The sequence below is a fragment of the Rhinolophus hipposideros genome (genome assembly GCF_964194185.1).
Source record: "Rhinolophus hipposideros genome assembly, chromosome: 19".
Taxonomy (NCBI): Eukaryota; Metazoa; Chordata; class Mammalia; order Chiroptera; family Rhinolophidae; genus Rhinolophus; species Rhinolophus hipposideros.
This window is the reverse complement of record NC_138065.1, coordinates 10,239,580-10,256,285: the sequence shown is the minus strand read 5'-3', so window position 1 is coordinate 10,256,285 and position 16,706 is coordinate 10,239,580. Positions and strand designations below refer to the sequence as shown.

General features: G+C 38.8%; 1 protein-coding gene across 2 annotated transcripts in view; it reads right to left on the bottom strand.

Moving 5' to 3' along the window:
- Positions 1-665: 665 nt before the first annotated feature.
- DENND2C (DENN domain containing 2C) overlaps positions 666-16,706 on the bottom strand; it is a 72,946-nt gene continuing 56,905 nt past the window's right edge. Inside the window, exons 10-19 of one of the 2 annotated variants that reach the window (XM_081025910.1) lie at positions 16,236-16,305; positions 15,637-15,714; positions 15,099-15,239; positions 14,488-14,636; positions 13,831-14,008; positions 9,506-9,547; positions 8,480-8,585; positions 3,861-4,097; positions 3,531-3,617; positions 666-2,525 (exon numbers count right to left, since the gene is read on the bottom strand). In XM_081025910.1, coding sequence (XP_080882036.1) covers positions 2,494-2,525; positions 3,531-3,617; positions 3,861-4,097; positions 8,480-8,585; positions 9,506-9,547; positions 13,831-14,008; positions 14,488-14,636; positions 15,099-15,239; positions 15,637-15,714; positions 16,236-16,305 — 1,120 coding nt within the window. In that variant the 3' untranslated portion in view covers positions 666-2,493. The remainder of the gene's footprint in view (positions 2,526-3,530; positions 3,618-3,860; positions 4,098-8,479; positions 8,586-9,505; positions 9,548-13,830; positions 14,009-14,487; positions 14,637-15,098; positions 15,240-15,636; positions 15,715-16,235; positions 16,306-16,706) is intronic. The other variant, XM_081025909.1, reaches the window with a different exon arrangement.

Here is a 16,706-nt window from a genome sequence, read left to right as displayed (position 1 = left end):
GGGAGGGAGAAACTGGCTTCCCGTCTTGGCTTCCTTCTCTTAACCCTTTAAACTCCCCCTTCGTTTTCTCCCTTTGTGCCGAGCATCTCCTCCCCTTGCACGTCCTTGCTGTACCCCCACTGCTCTTCGTCCCCGGCGCCCCGAGAATCTGTGCCTCGGGGAAGTGCGGTTCTCGCACAGACTCTAGAAGTGGGCGCCGGTCTCCGGTTAACACGGCGAAGCTGTCGGGCTGCCTAACGGAACGAACCTGACCTCCCTCCAGGGCGAGGCGGGTAACTGCCCGCCGACTTAACGCGTCAACCTTCCGGACTTCCGGCAATGGAAGCGCCCACTCGTGCCGCTGCCGGCGCTGGGTCTGGGGTCCGAGGCCCCGAGCGCCCGAGGACGAGGACGGAGCAGGCCAAGACCCAGCGGGGCGTCGGAGGACGAGGACGGAGCAGGCCAAGACCCAGCGGGGCGTCGGAGGACGAGGACGGAGCAGGCCAAGACCCAGCGGGGCGTCGGAGTGCGGCCCGACCCGCCGCGCGGCCTGCACCCGGGCTCCGTCTGCCGGGCACCAGGGAATGTGGGCTGCGGTTTCTAGGTCTGCTGAGCTTAGGGTCGACCCGGATTACCTTTTACCTACTGTTGGGTAGATGCTGTAGATTGAAGTGGAGGAAGAGGTCGTCGCGTCTTAATTTTATTGAAAATTCTCCAAGAGACCGTGGAATTTCTGTGTTTATTCATCAGAACCGTAAACAACGTCGTATACAAATCTTGAGAAGTTCTTTTACAAACATGTCCAGAATTCGTAAAACTTTACAAAAAAAATAAAACAGACCCAAGAAAAGGAAGCAGCTCCAGATCGCAGGGATAAAATAAAAAACCCCTATTCCTGAAGCCAAGGTCTCCTCACAGAGGGACGGCCAGGGTCCACCGCAGGAGTAACTCCTACCCCCATTTCAGAAACACTCAGTTCCCAAACACTAATTGTTCCCTCAGGGTGGGAGTGTCAGAAGAGACCAAACGGGGTGCTACCTGGTAAAAGCCCCACGGGGTAAGCTGCTTAATAAACATTTTTTAAAAAGACACGGGCTCAGTTCTATTTTCTGGACCGACATCTATACGAATTGTACAGCACCGGTCTTAAATGGTGTCAGCTTCAGGTCATGCACACCAGAACGGGACATAATGACAATACTGTACAAGCCAATACGTTGTATCCCCATACAACTGGTAAGGCTTTGTTAAGTTTAAATAAATATTTTTTATGCCAATTCAAACCATCAGCAAGAGTTGAAGAAAACAAACTGCCATTTGCTACGTAACATCAATGAAATTGCACCATTACTGACAAATTCCTCTTTCCAGTCACTACTACGACTTTATATGTTACAGGTTGCGGTGATTATGTGATGCTATGTCCAGGAAATGTTCATATTCTCAGTCCAATTTAATTAGAGCAAAAAGTCCAACAATTGTAGGGGAACCAAAACAGGTGTCATCTAGTTTGAAATCCTTTATCCTCAGAGCGCAGAGTTGGCTCTGCTACACTTCAACTCAGAAGAAAACTTTTTCAGTACAATCCCATAGAGCTCAAATTTCCATCTGCAGGACTAACCAACTTTCTCTGTTCACAAACTAACAGTTCTAACTCTGTTGTACAACTTTGGGCAAGTTACTTAATGTTTTTGAATTCCAGTTTCTTCCTTAGTAAAATGGAAACGGAACTATCTCAGAAAGTTGATTTAAAGACTGAATAAGATACATGTACCACAGTGCATGGTACATGGTGGACACTGAAAAATGTTTTCATGCCCTTGAAAAGACATTTTCCTACTAGTTATAATTCCACAGTTGAATGTTGACACATGAGAGACAAGCTACTCAAGTGCCACACACTGTGGAGCAGGAGTTGCATGATGTCTACTTTTATAAGCTACTCAGTAACAGTACTAATAAATAGGGCTTCCATACAAGTGAGACTCCCCTAGGCGGAACATTAGACAAGAAGAGAGATACATGTGATGAGTATATTCCTTAGCTCAAAAGCCCACAGGTTTAAAGTTGCCATGGTATTTCAGCGATGAGAATTGTGTGTAGGGCTAGTGTTCTCATGCTTCCCTAGTACCTTACTCCCTCATTGTGCTTCTTCTCTCATTGTGCTCATCTTTGACCTGTTTTTCAAAATGCAACACCAAGTCTTTCCCTTGTAAAAGACAAGTGCCTTCATAGACTAAGCACAAAACACAAAGAATGAGTCTAAGAATCAAATGGAAAAGGCCACTTAAATTAGAGGCAGTGTAGAGAGAGCACTGCTTCCAGACGACTCCCAACAATTCTCCAGTGATGACTACAGTAGCAACAAGAGAATCCTCCAAGAATCGGCCCACTCTGCAAACTTGTCAACTTTCAAGGATTTTGTAGAATATTTTAGGGCATCCTGATGCCTGGAAAGGTATTTTCTTTGGCACTTTCCGTTCTATTTAGGATGAGACAAGTCAATCAAAGATTTCACTTCTTCTGCAGAAATTTCATTTTACTTCCTAAAGGGAGAAAAAAGTACAGAAAAAAGTTAGTTCACGGTTTTTATGGTATGTTATTTGAGGCAAGGGATTAACAACCTAGTCATTCAGAACAGCCCAGGAGTAAGCTGCCATCTCAAGCTATCAGTTGTTATATTTAACCACCAAACTTGCCCCCACCCCAAATGTGTAATTGTAGAGGTAGAAGAGAACACTGGCATCATCTAATTCAGTGGTTTTCAACTCTGACTGTAGGGTAAAATCACTTGGCCTGCTCCCCAGAGATTATAATATTGTAGCCAGAGCTGAAAACCACTGATCTAATCTAACCCCATGTTTATAAAGATGAAATAACAGCCCAAAGCATAATTTGTCCAGGGTCTTTTTAAGGATAGGATCTAATTTTAATTAGGGTAATATATTTCAAAGACCAATATAAATATCATAGAATATAGGTTCTTCATTGTATTGGGCTACCACACCACTGTTCTCCTATATCATACTGACTGGATAATTAAAAGTTAGCTATAATTGAAAAATCATAAACAACCATGTTTCTTTATGAAGTGTAAAATTAGAGACTTGTGGGAAATCCTCCTTTGTTTCAGGTGCCCTCTAAACCAGATGTTTTTAATCTGGAGTCCACGCATGGACTTCAGGGAGGTCCATGGATGCCCTAAAATTATACGTAAAATTTGTTTCTATGCTCTAAGTATATTTTTCTGGAAAAAAAGGTCTAGTTTTTAAAAGATTCTCCAAGGGATGTGACCAAGAGAAGATTAATGATTATCACATGCAAATTCATATTATCATGCGGGAGCTTCATCTAAGGAAAATGGTCCACAAACAACCTCTAAGGAAGAGACTTCTTTTTCTCCAAAGCACTTTGGGACTAGGGTCATGGTTTCTGGTCATTCTACTTGATCTGATTATATCATTGATCAAATAATAAAGCTTTTGTGATGAGGCACGCTTACTGCGAAAACTTCAGGCACATTTATGTAACAGGAAAACACAGTAACTCACCCAGACTCCGCAAAATTCTGTTCACCCCACTGGGCTCAGACTCAGGAATTGTTTCCAAATACTGGAAGGCCCGGACCTCAAACAAACCTACAAGGAAAACTCATGTTGGTCAAATTGTCCAATGTTCAAGACTGAGAACCAATTAAATAAAACTCTGTGCTCTAGCAACGTACTTCCACAGCTAAAACAATATTACAAAATAAACATTTCCCATAACAAACAACTTGGTATTTGAGCCCTTGTAGCTTTACACTAATTTTTGTTGGTATCATTTTCAAACCTTCCAAGTGCTCACTAAATACAGAGGGACAACTTTATGATGAAACTGACCTTTCACCCCACTTTTCCGAAGCTCTCGGTCTTGGATGAATCCTGCAAACATCTGAGTCTCCATGAAGAGATCCAGGAAGTGGCGAACACTTCGGGAGGTGTGGGATTTACGGAATGGCTCTCTTTGAAATACACGCTCCCCACGCTCAGTGACAGTCATGCTCAGAGAATAATGTCCCACCAGCTCCACAAAAAACCTGACAAATGCTTCAGACACCAGAGAGTTGAGTGTCACATCTGTTACAAAAATCAAAGAACAAAAAAAGACAGAAAAGAAAAAGTCCTCTTAAGTTTTGTGTTTATGGGAAGTATGCTCTGGTTATGAAAGTGATGCCTAGGACTGAGAATAAACATAGGAATCCTCATTCTTGGCTTTTTCTGCAGTCTTCATAACTTACAAAAAACAAATGGCTTACATCCTTACCTTCATTTTCTTCCCACACATACTCTTATTACATCTCTCAGCCTGGCTTGTACATCTGTGATTTCAATGGAACTGCTCTTTCAGAGGCCACCCGTGAGAACCAGCCCAGTTCAATCTGCTTTTCTATTTTTATCCTCCTTTAAACTCCATGCTGCATTTGTGCTACCTCCTCCTCATTCCCACAATTTTATGCTCCCTTGTCTGATTCTTCTCCTGCATCTGTGACCAAACATTTGTTTTTCTCTTGCCTCGTCATCCTCCTCCTGAGCATGGTCCTCAGACCACATCTCTTCACCTACCCTCCCTTAAAGAGCTAATTGGCATTGAGATAGGGCTGAGTTTCCATGTTGGTAATTCTGAACCTTAGATCTCCAGCCCTATCATTTCACCAAAATTCACCTTCTACGTTTTTAGACTACTATGGGTGATCATCATTTGGCTTTCCCATTAGCATTTAAATTCCATTTGTCTAAAAATCACCATATCGGATTCCTTTGGGAAATTGGTAGAATATGAATCAAGTTAATGCAATATGTGTCCAATGCCAAATTCATTATATTTCTCCACCAAATCAGTTTATCTCTCAACTTTCCCATTTCACATTGCACCAAGATTATTCCACAATAAATAATTTGTTGATGGTTTAAGATGGAGCAGGCACTGTACTAAGTGCTTTTACAAATGTATCAAGCCAATGAGGTAGGTATTATTCCCCTTTTACAGATGAGGAAATGGGCTCAAAACATTCTCCGGGGTCATCTCATCTCGTACAGTGGAGAAGGCGCAAGACTCCCAAGTCAGGTGATTCTTAACCACCATAATATATTATAACGCCTTCCAGGTTCCAGGCTCAAACCTCAGATTCAGCTTAGATTCCTTTTTCTTCCATATCCACATAGTATTTTGTTTTCCTTCACAATGCCTCTTTCCCTTTCCCATGGGCTCCACCATGAACTAGTAGGTTAGTAACCTCGTTTTAGTTAGTCTACCATGAAGCAACTGTATAAAGGTGGGCAACTGGCTTAACCCCTCGTTTGTTCTTTCTATATCTGTATAATGACATGGATGATTAGGTGATTTCTAAGGTCTCTTCTGGCATTGTATTTTGATTCTAATCTAGATTTTTATTATAGTTTGTTCAACAGACTTCCTTTTCCTCTCTTCCTTTCTGCAGCTGAGAATCCAAGGTCCATTAATACTTTTATCGTCAACACTTGTAACCCATTCCCATCGCCTCCACTTACTGTCCCATTTCTCCTCCATTTTGCAGCAAAATTTCTTGGAAGAGTTTAGACCCGTTGTACCCCTTTCTCACAGCTAATTCCCTTTCTTTTCAAAATTGTTTTTCTATAACACCTTCCTTTGTTTCTGTTTCAATGTATCTACTTTATATATTCTTTTACATGTATGAATATTTCATAAGGTCAGCAGTGAGATGAACATTACAATGCTTGACAGAACATGATGTGTGTCTCTGGGGCTCCTGTGACATGCGGCTCAGTGGTGTTGTTCCCCGACTCCCCAACAGAGGGCGACCATTGTTTGGAAATTTTGTGTTCATCATTCCCTTGTTATACGTTAGTTTCACACTACACACCTATGTAACCCCAACAACGTATTTTAGGTTTCGTATGTCTTTCAACATAATATAAAACATTATCTTCTCCTGCAACTGCCTGTTTTATTCAATATGTATTTTTAAGATTCTTATTTAATGTCACATTCTCCTGTCAATGGACATTTAGGTTGTTTTTATTTTTTGCCATCACATACAATACCATTATGAAAATTACTGTACTTGTTTCCTAGTTATCGTGTAAAAGTTTCTCTAGCGTATATGTCAAAAACTGAATTGCTGGGTTGTAGGATATGTACACCTTTAACTTTACTAGATACCAAATTGTTTTTCCGGAGCAGTTGAACTAATTTACACACTCACACCAACACTAGATATTGTCAGACTTTTTAATTTTTGCCAACATGGTACATATAAAATGGTGTCTCATTGTGGTTTTAATTTATATTTCCCTGACGTTCAGGCGCATTTATATCTCTTCATATACTTATTGGCCTTTCATGTTTCCTCTTCTATGAAGTCATTGTTCATATCTTTTCCCCATTTTTCTTTTGGGTTGCTCATCTTATTATTGAATTGTAGGAATTTTTAAAAATGAATTCTAGATACTATTCCTTTGTTAGTTATATTTGTTGAAAATCTCTTCACCTAGTTTGTAGTTTGTTTTTTACTTCTTTTCTATGGTATCTCATGATGAACAGAAATTTTAAAAAATTAACATTGTCAAATTAATCTTTTCCTTTATGGTTTGTGATTTGTGCCACATTTAAGAAATCCATTATTGTCCCAAAACAGAAAATATTTTCTTCTAGTCTAATGTTTTACTTTTAACATTTAAGTCTTTAATTCATTGGAATTAATTTTGTGTATAATCTGAGGTATAAATTATATTCATTTCTTTTCACATGGAAAATCAATTTCCCTAGTATTTATTGAATGGTTCATTGTTTTCCCACTGATATGCAGGCTGGTGCTAACACAAATCAAGTCTCCTTATGCTTGTGCACTCTCTATTCTTTCCATCACTCTATTTGTTTATTTCTGTACCAAAACCAAACGATCTTAAGTACTATGACTTTATGATTAATCTTGATGTTTTGTAGAGCAAACCCTTCAATCTTTTCAAGAATGACTTAGCTATTGTTGGCTCTTTGTACTTCCATCAAAACTTTAAAAAGCTGAATGTCATTCCAACTCTCTTACTTTCTCCTCATCATTTAACTGAATCTGCTGCTACCAAAGTCTCTGAAGCCCTTCCCATTGTCAAATCCACTGGTCAATTCTTAGTCTTCATCTTATTTGACCTCTTCACAGCATTAGCCGTAACTGTTTACTCTTTCCTTCATGAAATACTTTCTTCACTCAGCTTATATAATATCACACTCCTGGGGTGTTTTTTACACACATTCTCCTGGCTTTTCTCCTACTTCACTAGCTGCTCCTTTTAGTTTCCTTTGCTGGATCCTTCTCTTCTCCCCAACTGCCAAATGTTGGAAATCTAACCACAACATTCCTAACCAACCCAGGCCTCAATCCTTAAATATCTCTCTCTCTCTCTCTCTCTCTCTCTCTCTCTCTCTCTCTCTCTCTCTCTCTCTTTATTTATCAATACTCCCTCTATCGGGTTAGTTCATCTGGTTCCATAGCTTTAAAAGAGCAACTTCTATATTTACGTCTCCCGTCCAAATCTTTCCTCTGAATCCCAGATTCATGTATATAAAAATGTATTTATTTCCCCACTTGGATGTCTGCTAGGTATTAGATGTCCAATAGTGTCTCGACATTAATAACTGAACTTTAGGCCGGCCCGGTGGCGCAGGCGGTTAGAGCTCCGTGCTCGGAACTCCGAAGGCTGCTGGTTCGATTCCCACATGGGCCAGTGGGCTCTCAAAAAAATAAATAAATAAAAAAAAAAAAAAAAAAAAATAACTGAACTTTCAATTACTCCTTTAAACCTACTCCTTCTCTAATGTCCCCCATCAGCAAATAGTCTTAGTTTTCTCACCTGTAAAATGCTGATTAAATAATGACACCTGCATCATGGATATCATGAGGATGAAAGAAGATGCAAGCTAAGTGCTTGCACAATGCCTGGTACAGAGTCAGTCACCTAATAAATATTATTCACCCATTCATTCAACAAATACTGAGTACCTCTTTACTGACTACTGTTTAACATACTGGAGATAGAAAAAAACAACAGACAGGTGCTGCTCTCATGGAACTTACATTCTAGCATATCAGATGATGACAAAAGCCATGGAGAAAAATAAGGTCGGGAAGATGACAGGGAGTGCTAAGGGAATGGGTGCAATTTTAAACGGCGCAGTCAGGAAAGGCCTCACTGAGGAAGTGACATTGGAGCACAGACTTGCAGGGAGAGGGCAGGAGCCATGTGGATATCTGGAGGAACAGCATTCCATAAATGGAACTGAGCCAGTGCAAAAGTCCTAAAATAGAAGGGGACCTGGCACATCTGAGGGGCAGCAACGAAGCAAATTATAAGCTTTCAGGCACAGGCAACCTCGCACAACTTTCAAACATCCTGTAGCAGGGTGCAGGGCATTCAGTAAATATTTACTGCCTCGACCTTACGTCCTCAGACCACCTGTCTCATACCTTGTGAAAAGTTCTGCTCCTGAGCCAAGATTTCATTTCGTTCTTCCAAAATCTGCATTAGGGCAGCTTGGAGTTTAGGTGGTAGAATTTCATCCTCATCAGAAACCTTAACAGAAGAAATTGAAATTTTTCATTAGCTTTGAGAGATAAAGTCTCAAACATGTACTAGCTAGGTCCCCAAAATTCCACAGGTGACTTTGTATATATTTTGCCTGAAGAGTCAGTCTGAAGCTTCCTTCCCTACATTGAGCAGAATCCATGATGTTTATGGTATATACATCTTAACCATATTACACAAAATATTTTATAAAATTTTCTGGAACTTTCTATCAAATATCTCTCATCTACCAGTCTTATGCTATGTTACAAAGATCATCCCCAAACAAATGTTTCAAATGTGATGAGCTAATAGATTTTGAAAAAAGACAAAGTCTTGGCAAACATTCTTTTCAACCCTGTGGTCAGTGCTCACAAGCCCACACAGTTACATACTGGGCGCTGTTCTATGAAGGCTTTCCTAACTCCCTGTCCTACTTTAATACTCAGAATAAATGACCACTTCTTTTTTGCCACTACTATACACCTCGTACAAATTTCTATTATACCACTTCTAAAACTTTATGGATAAGTCTGCTCTCCCTCCCCACCATTAGACTGTAAGGTCTGAGGGCTCAAACTGTGTCTTACTCATCTTTAGATTCTGACTAACAGAATATCTGGAAATAATCAGTGCTAAAGGCTTGTTTAAATTTAATTAAATCAGAGGCTTATACATCAACCCATCTGGACTTGAAGGGTTACCTCTTTTGAGAACGACATTTAATTTGTTTTCTCCTTCCTTTTTTGGGATAGGCAATGATAAAATCAAACCAAAATTTTCATGTCAATCTTGTATGATCAGCCACAGTGTCAAGTATGTGTAGGTACTAAAAGTTTTGCCTGAGTCATCTTCTTTAAGTACTTTCACATATTTTCTGTCCAATTATCCCCAAACATTATGTAATCACCTGATCGTTTGTCACTCACCTCCTGTAAGAACTTGTCTGCACAGAGATCAACTATCAGCACCTATGGGATAAAGGAACCAGGCAAGTTAAACCTGAGATATTCACAGAGAAATATATCAGGCACTGCTAGAGCAGGAAGTGTTTTGATTCTTTCAAGCAATGGGAATAGTTTTAAACACCATTAACTTAAAGTTATAGCCCATTTAAAATTTAACTCTTCATCAACACATCAACAAATAAACTAAGTAAAAAAAAATGATAGCAGGCACACCTACAGATTAAAAGAGACTAAAAAAACATACCAACCAAATGCAATGTGTGGACTTTATTTGGGACCTGATTCAAACAAACTACTGAACATTTATGAAATAATTGGAGATTTGAACACTGGATTTGCTGATATTAAGGAACTGTTATTAAACTTTTTAGGTGCGATAATATTATTGTGGCTATGTTTAAAATACCCTTACATTATAGATGCATTTTGTAAGATTTAGAGATGAAATTATGTCAGGCTACGCTTCCAAATATTGTGGAAGAGAGGAGTAGGTAAAGATAAAGATTGGCCATAACTTGGTAAGTATTGAAGTAGGGTGACCGGATTTATTTTACTCTTTTGTTTACTTTTATATATGTTCAAAATTTTCCATAATAAAAGGTTTTTTAAAAAGTTAATATAAAAATCAGTGCATTTCTATACATTAACAACAAACTATCTGAAAAAGAAATTAAGAAAAAAATCCCATTTTCAATTGCATCAAAAGAATGAAATACTTAGGAATAAATTTAACCAAGGACATGAAAGATCTGTACACTGAAAACTACAAGACATTGATGAAAGAAATCAAAGAAGACACAAATAAATGGAAAGCTAGTCTGTGCTCATGGATAGGAAGAATTAATATTGTTAAAGTGTCCATACTATCCAAAGAAATCTGCAGAGTCAAAGCAATTCTTATCAAAATTCCAATGGCATTTTTCACAGAAATAGAACAAACAATTCTAAAATTTGCATGGAACCACAAAAGAACCCAAATACCTAAAGCAATCTTGAGAAAGAAGAACAAAGAGGGGGCATTTCATTTCTGATTTCAAAGTACCATATATTACACAAAGCTATAGTAATCAAAACACTACAGTACTGGCATAAAAAAAGACACATAGATCAGTGGAGCAGAGTACAGTACACAGTCAATTAATTTACAACAAAGAAGCAAAGAATATACAAGGAGGAAACAGCAGTATCTTCCATAAATGGTATTGGAAAACTGGACAGCCACGTGCAAAAAGAAATAATACTGTGTCCCTATCCTACATCATACACAAAAGTCAACTCAAAGTGGATTTAGGATTTAAACGTAAGACCTGAAACCATAAAACTCTTAGAAAACATAGGGGGCAAGCATCTTGATATTGATCTTGGCAATGAAGTTTTGAATTTGACATCAAAAGCAAAGGTAACAAAAGCAAAAATAATCAAGTGGGGACTACACCAGACTAAAAAGTTTCTGCACAGTAAAAACAACCATCAATAAAATTAAAAGAAAACCTAGAGTGGGGGAAAATATTTGCAAATCATATACTGGATAAGGTGTTAATATCCAAAATATATAAAGAACTCACAGAATTCAATAGCAAAAAAAACAACAACAAAAAAAACCCAACCAAACAAAAAAACAATCCAATTAAAAAATAGGCAGAGAAATTGAATAGATATTTCTCCCAAAAAGATATACAAATGGCCAACATGTACATGAAAAGATCCTCAACATCACTAAACATCAGAAAAATGCAAATCAAAACCACAATGAACTATCATCTCACACTTGTCAGAATGAGTTATCAAAGACAAGAAATAAGTATTGGCAAGGATTTGGAGAAAAGGGAACCCTTGTGAACTGTTGGTGGGAAAGTAAATTGGTGCAGCCACTATGGAAAACAATATGTAGACTCCTCAAAAAATTAAAAACAGAACCCTCATATAATCCAGCAATTCCACGTCAGGCATATATCCAGAGGAAACTAAATCAGTATCTCAAAAAGATATATGCAATCGATGTTCACTGCAGTATTTACAACAGCAAAGACATGGAAACAAGCTAAGTGTCCACTGACAGATAAATAAGGAAGATGTGGTATATATATGTATATATATACACACATGCACACACAGAGGAATATTATTCAGCCTTAAGAAGAAGGAAATCCTGTCATTTGTAACAATATGGTTGGATCTTGAGGGCATTATGCTAAGGGATGTAAGTCAGGCAGAGACAGACAAATGCCATATGATCTCACTTATACGTACAATCTAAAAAAAAAAAAAACCAAACTCATAGACACAGAGAACAGATTGGTGGTTACCAGAGATGGGAGGCTGGGCAATGGGCAAAATACACAAATGTGGTCGAGAGGTACAAATTTCTAGTTACAAGATGAATAGAATAAGTCCTGGGAATGTAATGTACAGCATGATGACTATAGTTAACAACAACGTACTATATACTTGAAAGTTGCTAAGAGAGTAGATCTTAAAAGTTCTCATCAAGGAAAAATATTCTAACTGTGAGGTGATGAATGTTAACTAACTTGATTATGGCAGTCATTTCATAATATATACGCATATCAAATCATTATGTTGTACACCTTAAACGAATACAATGTTATATGTCAATTATATATCTCAATAAAACTGTGTGGGGGGGTGGTTAACCCAGCAGAATAACAGGGAAGAATGGTCTTTTCAATAAATGATACCAGAATAGTTGGCTAGCTATAAGAGAAAAAAAAAAAAAAAAAAAGAACCAATCCTTATCTCCTATCAAGTCCTAGGACTCAGAACCAAAAATTAAAGGCACAACAATGAAACTTCCAAAGCTTCCAGGAGATAATGTAGGAGAATATCTCCATGAAGTTACTATAAAGAAAAACATAAGTAGCTCACACCCCAAAAAATATTAACCATAAAGAAAAAGATTGATCATTCTGACCACATTAAAATGAAAAACTTCCGTGCATTAAAAAACAACACTTTGGAAAATGAAAAGGCAAGTCACAAACGGGCTGCTACCCAAAATATACAAAGGCCTCTTGCAAATCAATGAGGGTAAACACTCCAGCAGAAAGATTGACAATGAGTTTTACAAAAGATGATATTCAAATGGCCAGTAAACATATAGAAAGATGCTCACCCACAACAGTAATCAAAGAATGTCCTAAACCAAGAGGAGAATACCACTACACACCACCAGACAGGCTAAATTACACAAAGTGACGATAACAAGTGTTGGAGAGGATGTGGAGCAACAGGAACTCTCCTACGTTGCTGGAGGGAGTCTAACTTGGCATAACTGCTTTGGGAAACAGTCTGACTTTACTTACTACAGAAATGCTTACCTTAGGACCCAGCAATTCCAGTTCTAAGTATATAGCCACAGAACTGCATGCACATACCAAGGGTCACGTACAAGAATATTTATATCAGCATTATTCATAATGCAGTTGTTTCCAAACTGGAAACAACTAAGATGTCCATCGACTGTAGGATGGATTAAGAAAACTGTGATACATTCACACAATGGAATGCTACACACAATTTGAATGATCAAAATACTGTCAAACTCATCAACATGGATGAATCTTACATAGTTGATTAAAAGAACTCATACTAAAAAGAAAAATATATATATACTTGTATATATATTGAGTAAGTCCATTTACACAAGCTTAAAACCAAGCAAAACTGAACTATACGGTTTAGGGATATATGCCTAGGATGTAAAAGTATAAAGAAAAACAAGTACACCATGAAAGTCAAGATAGCGGTTACCTTTGGTGGAGGGTGGGGGGTGGGGAAAGGAACATTAAACTCTTTCTAGGAGGCATGAAGGGGATTTCTTGGGTGCTGGCTCTGCTTCCACTGCTGTAATGGTTCTTCCAATGTTAGTTACATAAGCATTCACTTTGTGATAATTCACTGAACGGTACATTTTGTTTGGGGCCCTCATCTATATGTGTGTTATATTTGAAACAATTGAAAAAGTTAACCCAGAGTAGTTTTTATGTTTGACTTAAAAACAAACAAATAAACAAAAAATATCCTACCCTTCAGAATAACACAGAATAAGCCCATGGTTCACTATGTAAATAAGACACAACTTTGGATTCATGTGAACTACAGAATTTTTCTCACTTTGATAAAAAGATGAAAAAAATATGATAGCATAATGTATTAATAATTATATATTAGTATTAATGAATAACAACTCCATCACTCTTAAAGATTACTTGTTTTCACGTGGCAGTGCTCCATCTTTTCCACAGGCACTGTTTCTCCCATCTCACCTCTTCGATGGGTAGGTCCTGGAGCTGTGGTAAGGAGCAAGACAGGATTCCAATGAGGAATGGAGTAGGTGAGCACACAATGTCAATCATGGATGCCGGCAGGACTGGAATGTAGGTGTGCTGCCAGGTAAATGGATACAGCGTGGCAACCACAGCATGGCCACATTTGGACAGGGTGCTAGCCAAAGGAGAAAGCAAATGGCGTCACATACAGAGCAACCCATGGAGGGCCTTTTAGATGTTATGTTAACATAATTACAAATCGATGCCAGTTCGTGATCACAGATTACCAATTCTGTGATTACCCATTAATGTTTAACATTTTATTTAACTTTTTGACTTCATTTACTCAATCCGACTCTTTCTCACTATTTATATTGCTAAAAATTAGTGTGTACTTAGAACAGCAACACCAATTTTTAACAACAGCCTAATCAAAACACACTTAGAAAGGTAAATTAACTGCAACCCAAAAAAGTCAGTTATAGACTAATGAGAATAGCTTTTGGATTATTTACCATTTAGAATAATCCATGTCACCATAGCAGTAGATAATGGAGATCCTACAGTTTTTTAATATGCCCCAATTCTAAAATAGTCAGAACACATAAAACACCGTAGGAGGTGACATATTTCTTTCATATACTTATTTCTCACCTTAGGCTGTTGGCCACAAAGATTACCCTCCGCTCCAAAAGGAGAGAGGCACAGACCCGGATCAGATGACACACACTCAGGCACTTAAAGAGACATTCAAAGTCAACGTGTTCCAATCGGGAATCCAGTGGTCGGCACAGCTCAATGGACTGAAATGCAAGAATGGGAATCAGGGGAGCTGAAATTGGAAAACAGTCGCCGATGACAACACTGATGGATCTGTCATTCCTTTACAGGTTAAATTAAAGAAAATGGGTCTGCTACAAAGAGTGTGTGAAGGCGCCCACACTAATCCCAAGATCTAACACCTTGTTTTTGTGCTGTGAATCTTTATCTCCCCTGACAATAGTAAGTATAATCTTCATTTCTCATACTGAAAGTGTCACTACAAAGGGTCTCCATCTATGAATGATAGAAAACCTCTGGTTCCTGGGTCTAAAATCCATGATCTCACAGGTCAGCTGGATGTTTCTCCAGTGCTTTGTGGGACTAAGACATACTCTGCAGAGTTTATGGGAAAAGGAAAACTATGCCCTGAGGCTTCTGGAAACTATTAGTGTAAGGCCTGCGTTTTGGCAGCTATCAAAGCTTTTCAACATGAGCTCACTTACCTCATCTCCAGCCCCAGGGAGGTAGCTCTTAACCGTGATGGTGCGTCCAGGAGCTGGGAAAGGGGCTTCCATGACACTTCGCATGAACGGGTAAACCAGGGCTGGAGACATTTCTCTTCTCTTCTCTACTTCATCCAGAATCTACACATACACAGTATGTTATTTTCTTAAGGGCTCAGTTCAAAAACATGAAAGAATCCTAGTAAAGAAACTGCCAAACTTGGTGCACAAGCTTGAAAATAACACCAACAGATTTTAAGGCCGATAAGCTTCTGCAACCCGTGCAAGTACATTAAAGGCATCAAGCTGGGAGGGTTAGCAAACCAAAATGAGGATGCCATGGCAGCAGCATCTGGATTAGAGAGCTAAATGTAAGCCTTCAAACCTGTGGTTCTCATCTGCTAGAGGGGGAACCCTTGCTAAAGTAGTACGCTAAAGTCTATGCCACTTAACATTGCCCAGTGAAGTCATCAGAAACAAAAAGTTACTCAGAGCTCGGAGAGAATATCACTTTTCGTAGGGCCCATTCTCCACTCACCTTTGAAAAAAGGTTGAAGCAGCCTAGACGACTAACCATGCAGTATACCTCAGGGAGTCGCTTTCCTTTGCCTTCTGGCTAAAAGAAAAAAACAACAAAGCAAACATTAATTACACAAGTCTTTACTGATTTCGACTATCGCTACTCTCTTAATACTCTTTAGTACAGAGTAGGAACCAAGACTTTCAGCCTCACTGAACACTGAAACATAGGAAAATGCTAAAAAATAATACCATAAATTGTTCCAGGTTTAGTGGAGCCATTTAAGCAATAAGAAAGTAACTCAAAGCTCCCTTGATTGGTTTTACTGTACCACATTCCTCAAACATACCCAGACTGACATTTAGCCACTATGTCAGTGGTTTCCTTGTCTATTACAAACAAACAAATAAATAAAGTAAATGCATACCCCTTTTATTCTAGAACACTTTGTGGCCAATCCTAACCTTGTTTTCACTGTTTACCGCTGACATAGCTTCTTTAACACACAGGTCACTGAGTAGCCCTCAAACTCTTGTAGAGAGAGTGTTTCTGAATTCCTAGTCTGATGACTATTGTTCCTTGACCAACCCTGCCTACAGCATAAGTCCGGTACTCACCAAAAGCTTCTTACAGTAACCAAACCACCGGCTCCCATCTTCACCAGTTAAAACAAAGGAGAACGTTTCACTGAAAAAGAAGGCAATAGTTTGAGGTCCAAGCAACTGCCTCTGACATTCCCCACGGGACAAACAATTGAAAACTGGAATCCAACAGCAGTCACTGTGTGACGTAAGAGGAGGCATTTATATTACATTTATTGCAAGTCACATTCCACCCAAGGGAGAAAGTCCAGGCCTTGAGGACATCCTGCCTTGTACTGGAGTAAGAGAACAGGTACAGGACGAGTTTTTGATACTGTTGCCTCCTTCTCTTTTCTTATTTACCTAGTCTAGCTATTCATCAAGCCCATTTTCCTTTTGTTGAATGTCCAATTTAGTCAAACACATAGGGGAGCTATAAAGGATCTTGATAAGCGATTTTCCCCTTCCAAATTCTTCTATTTAGTTCTGACAAGTCATATGGAGCAG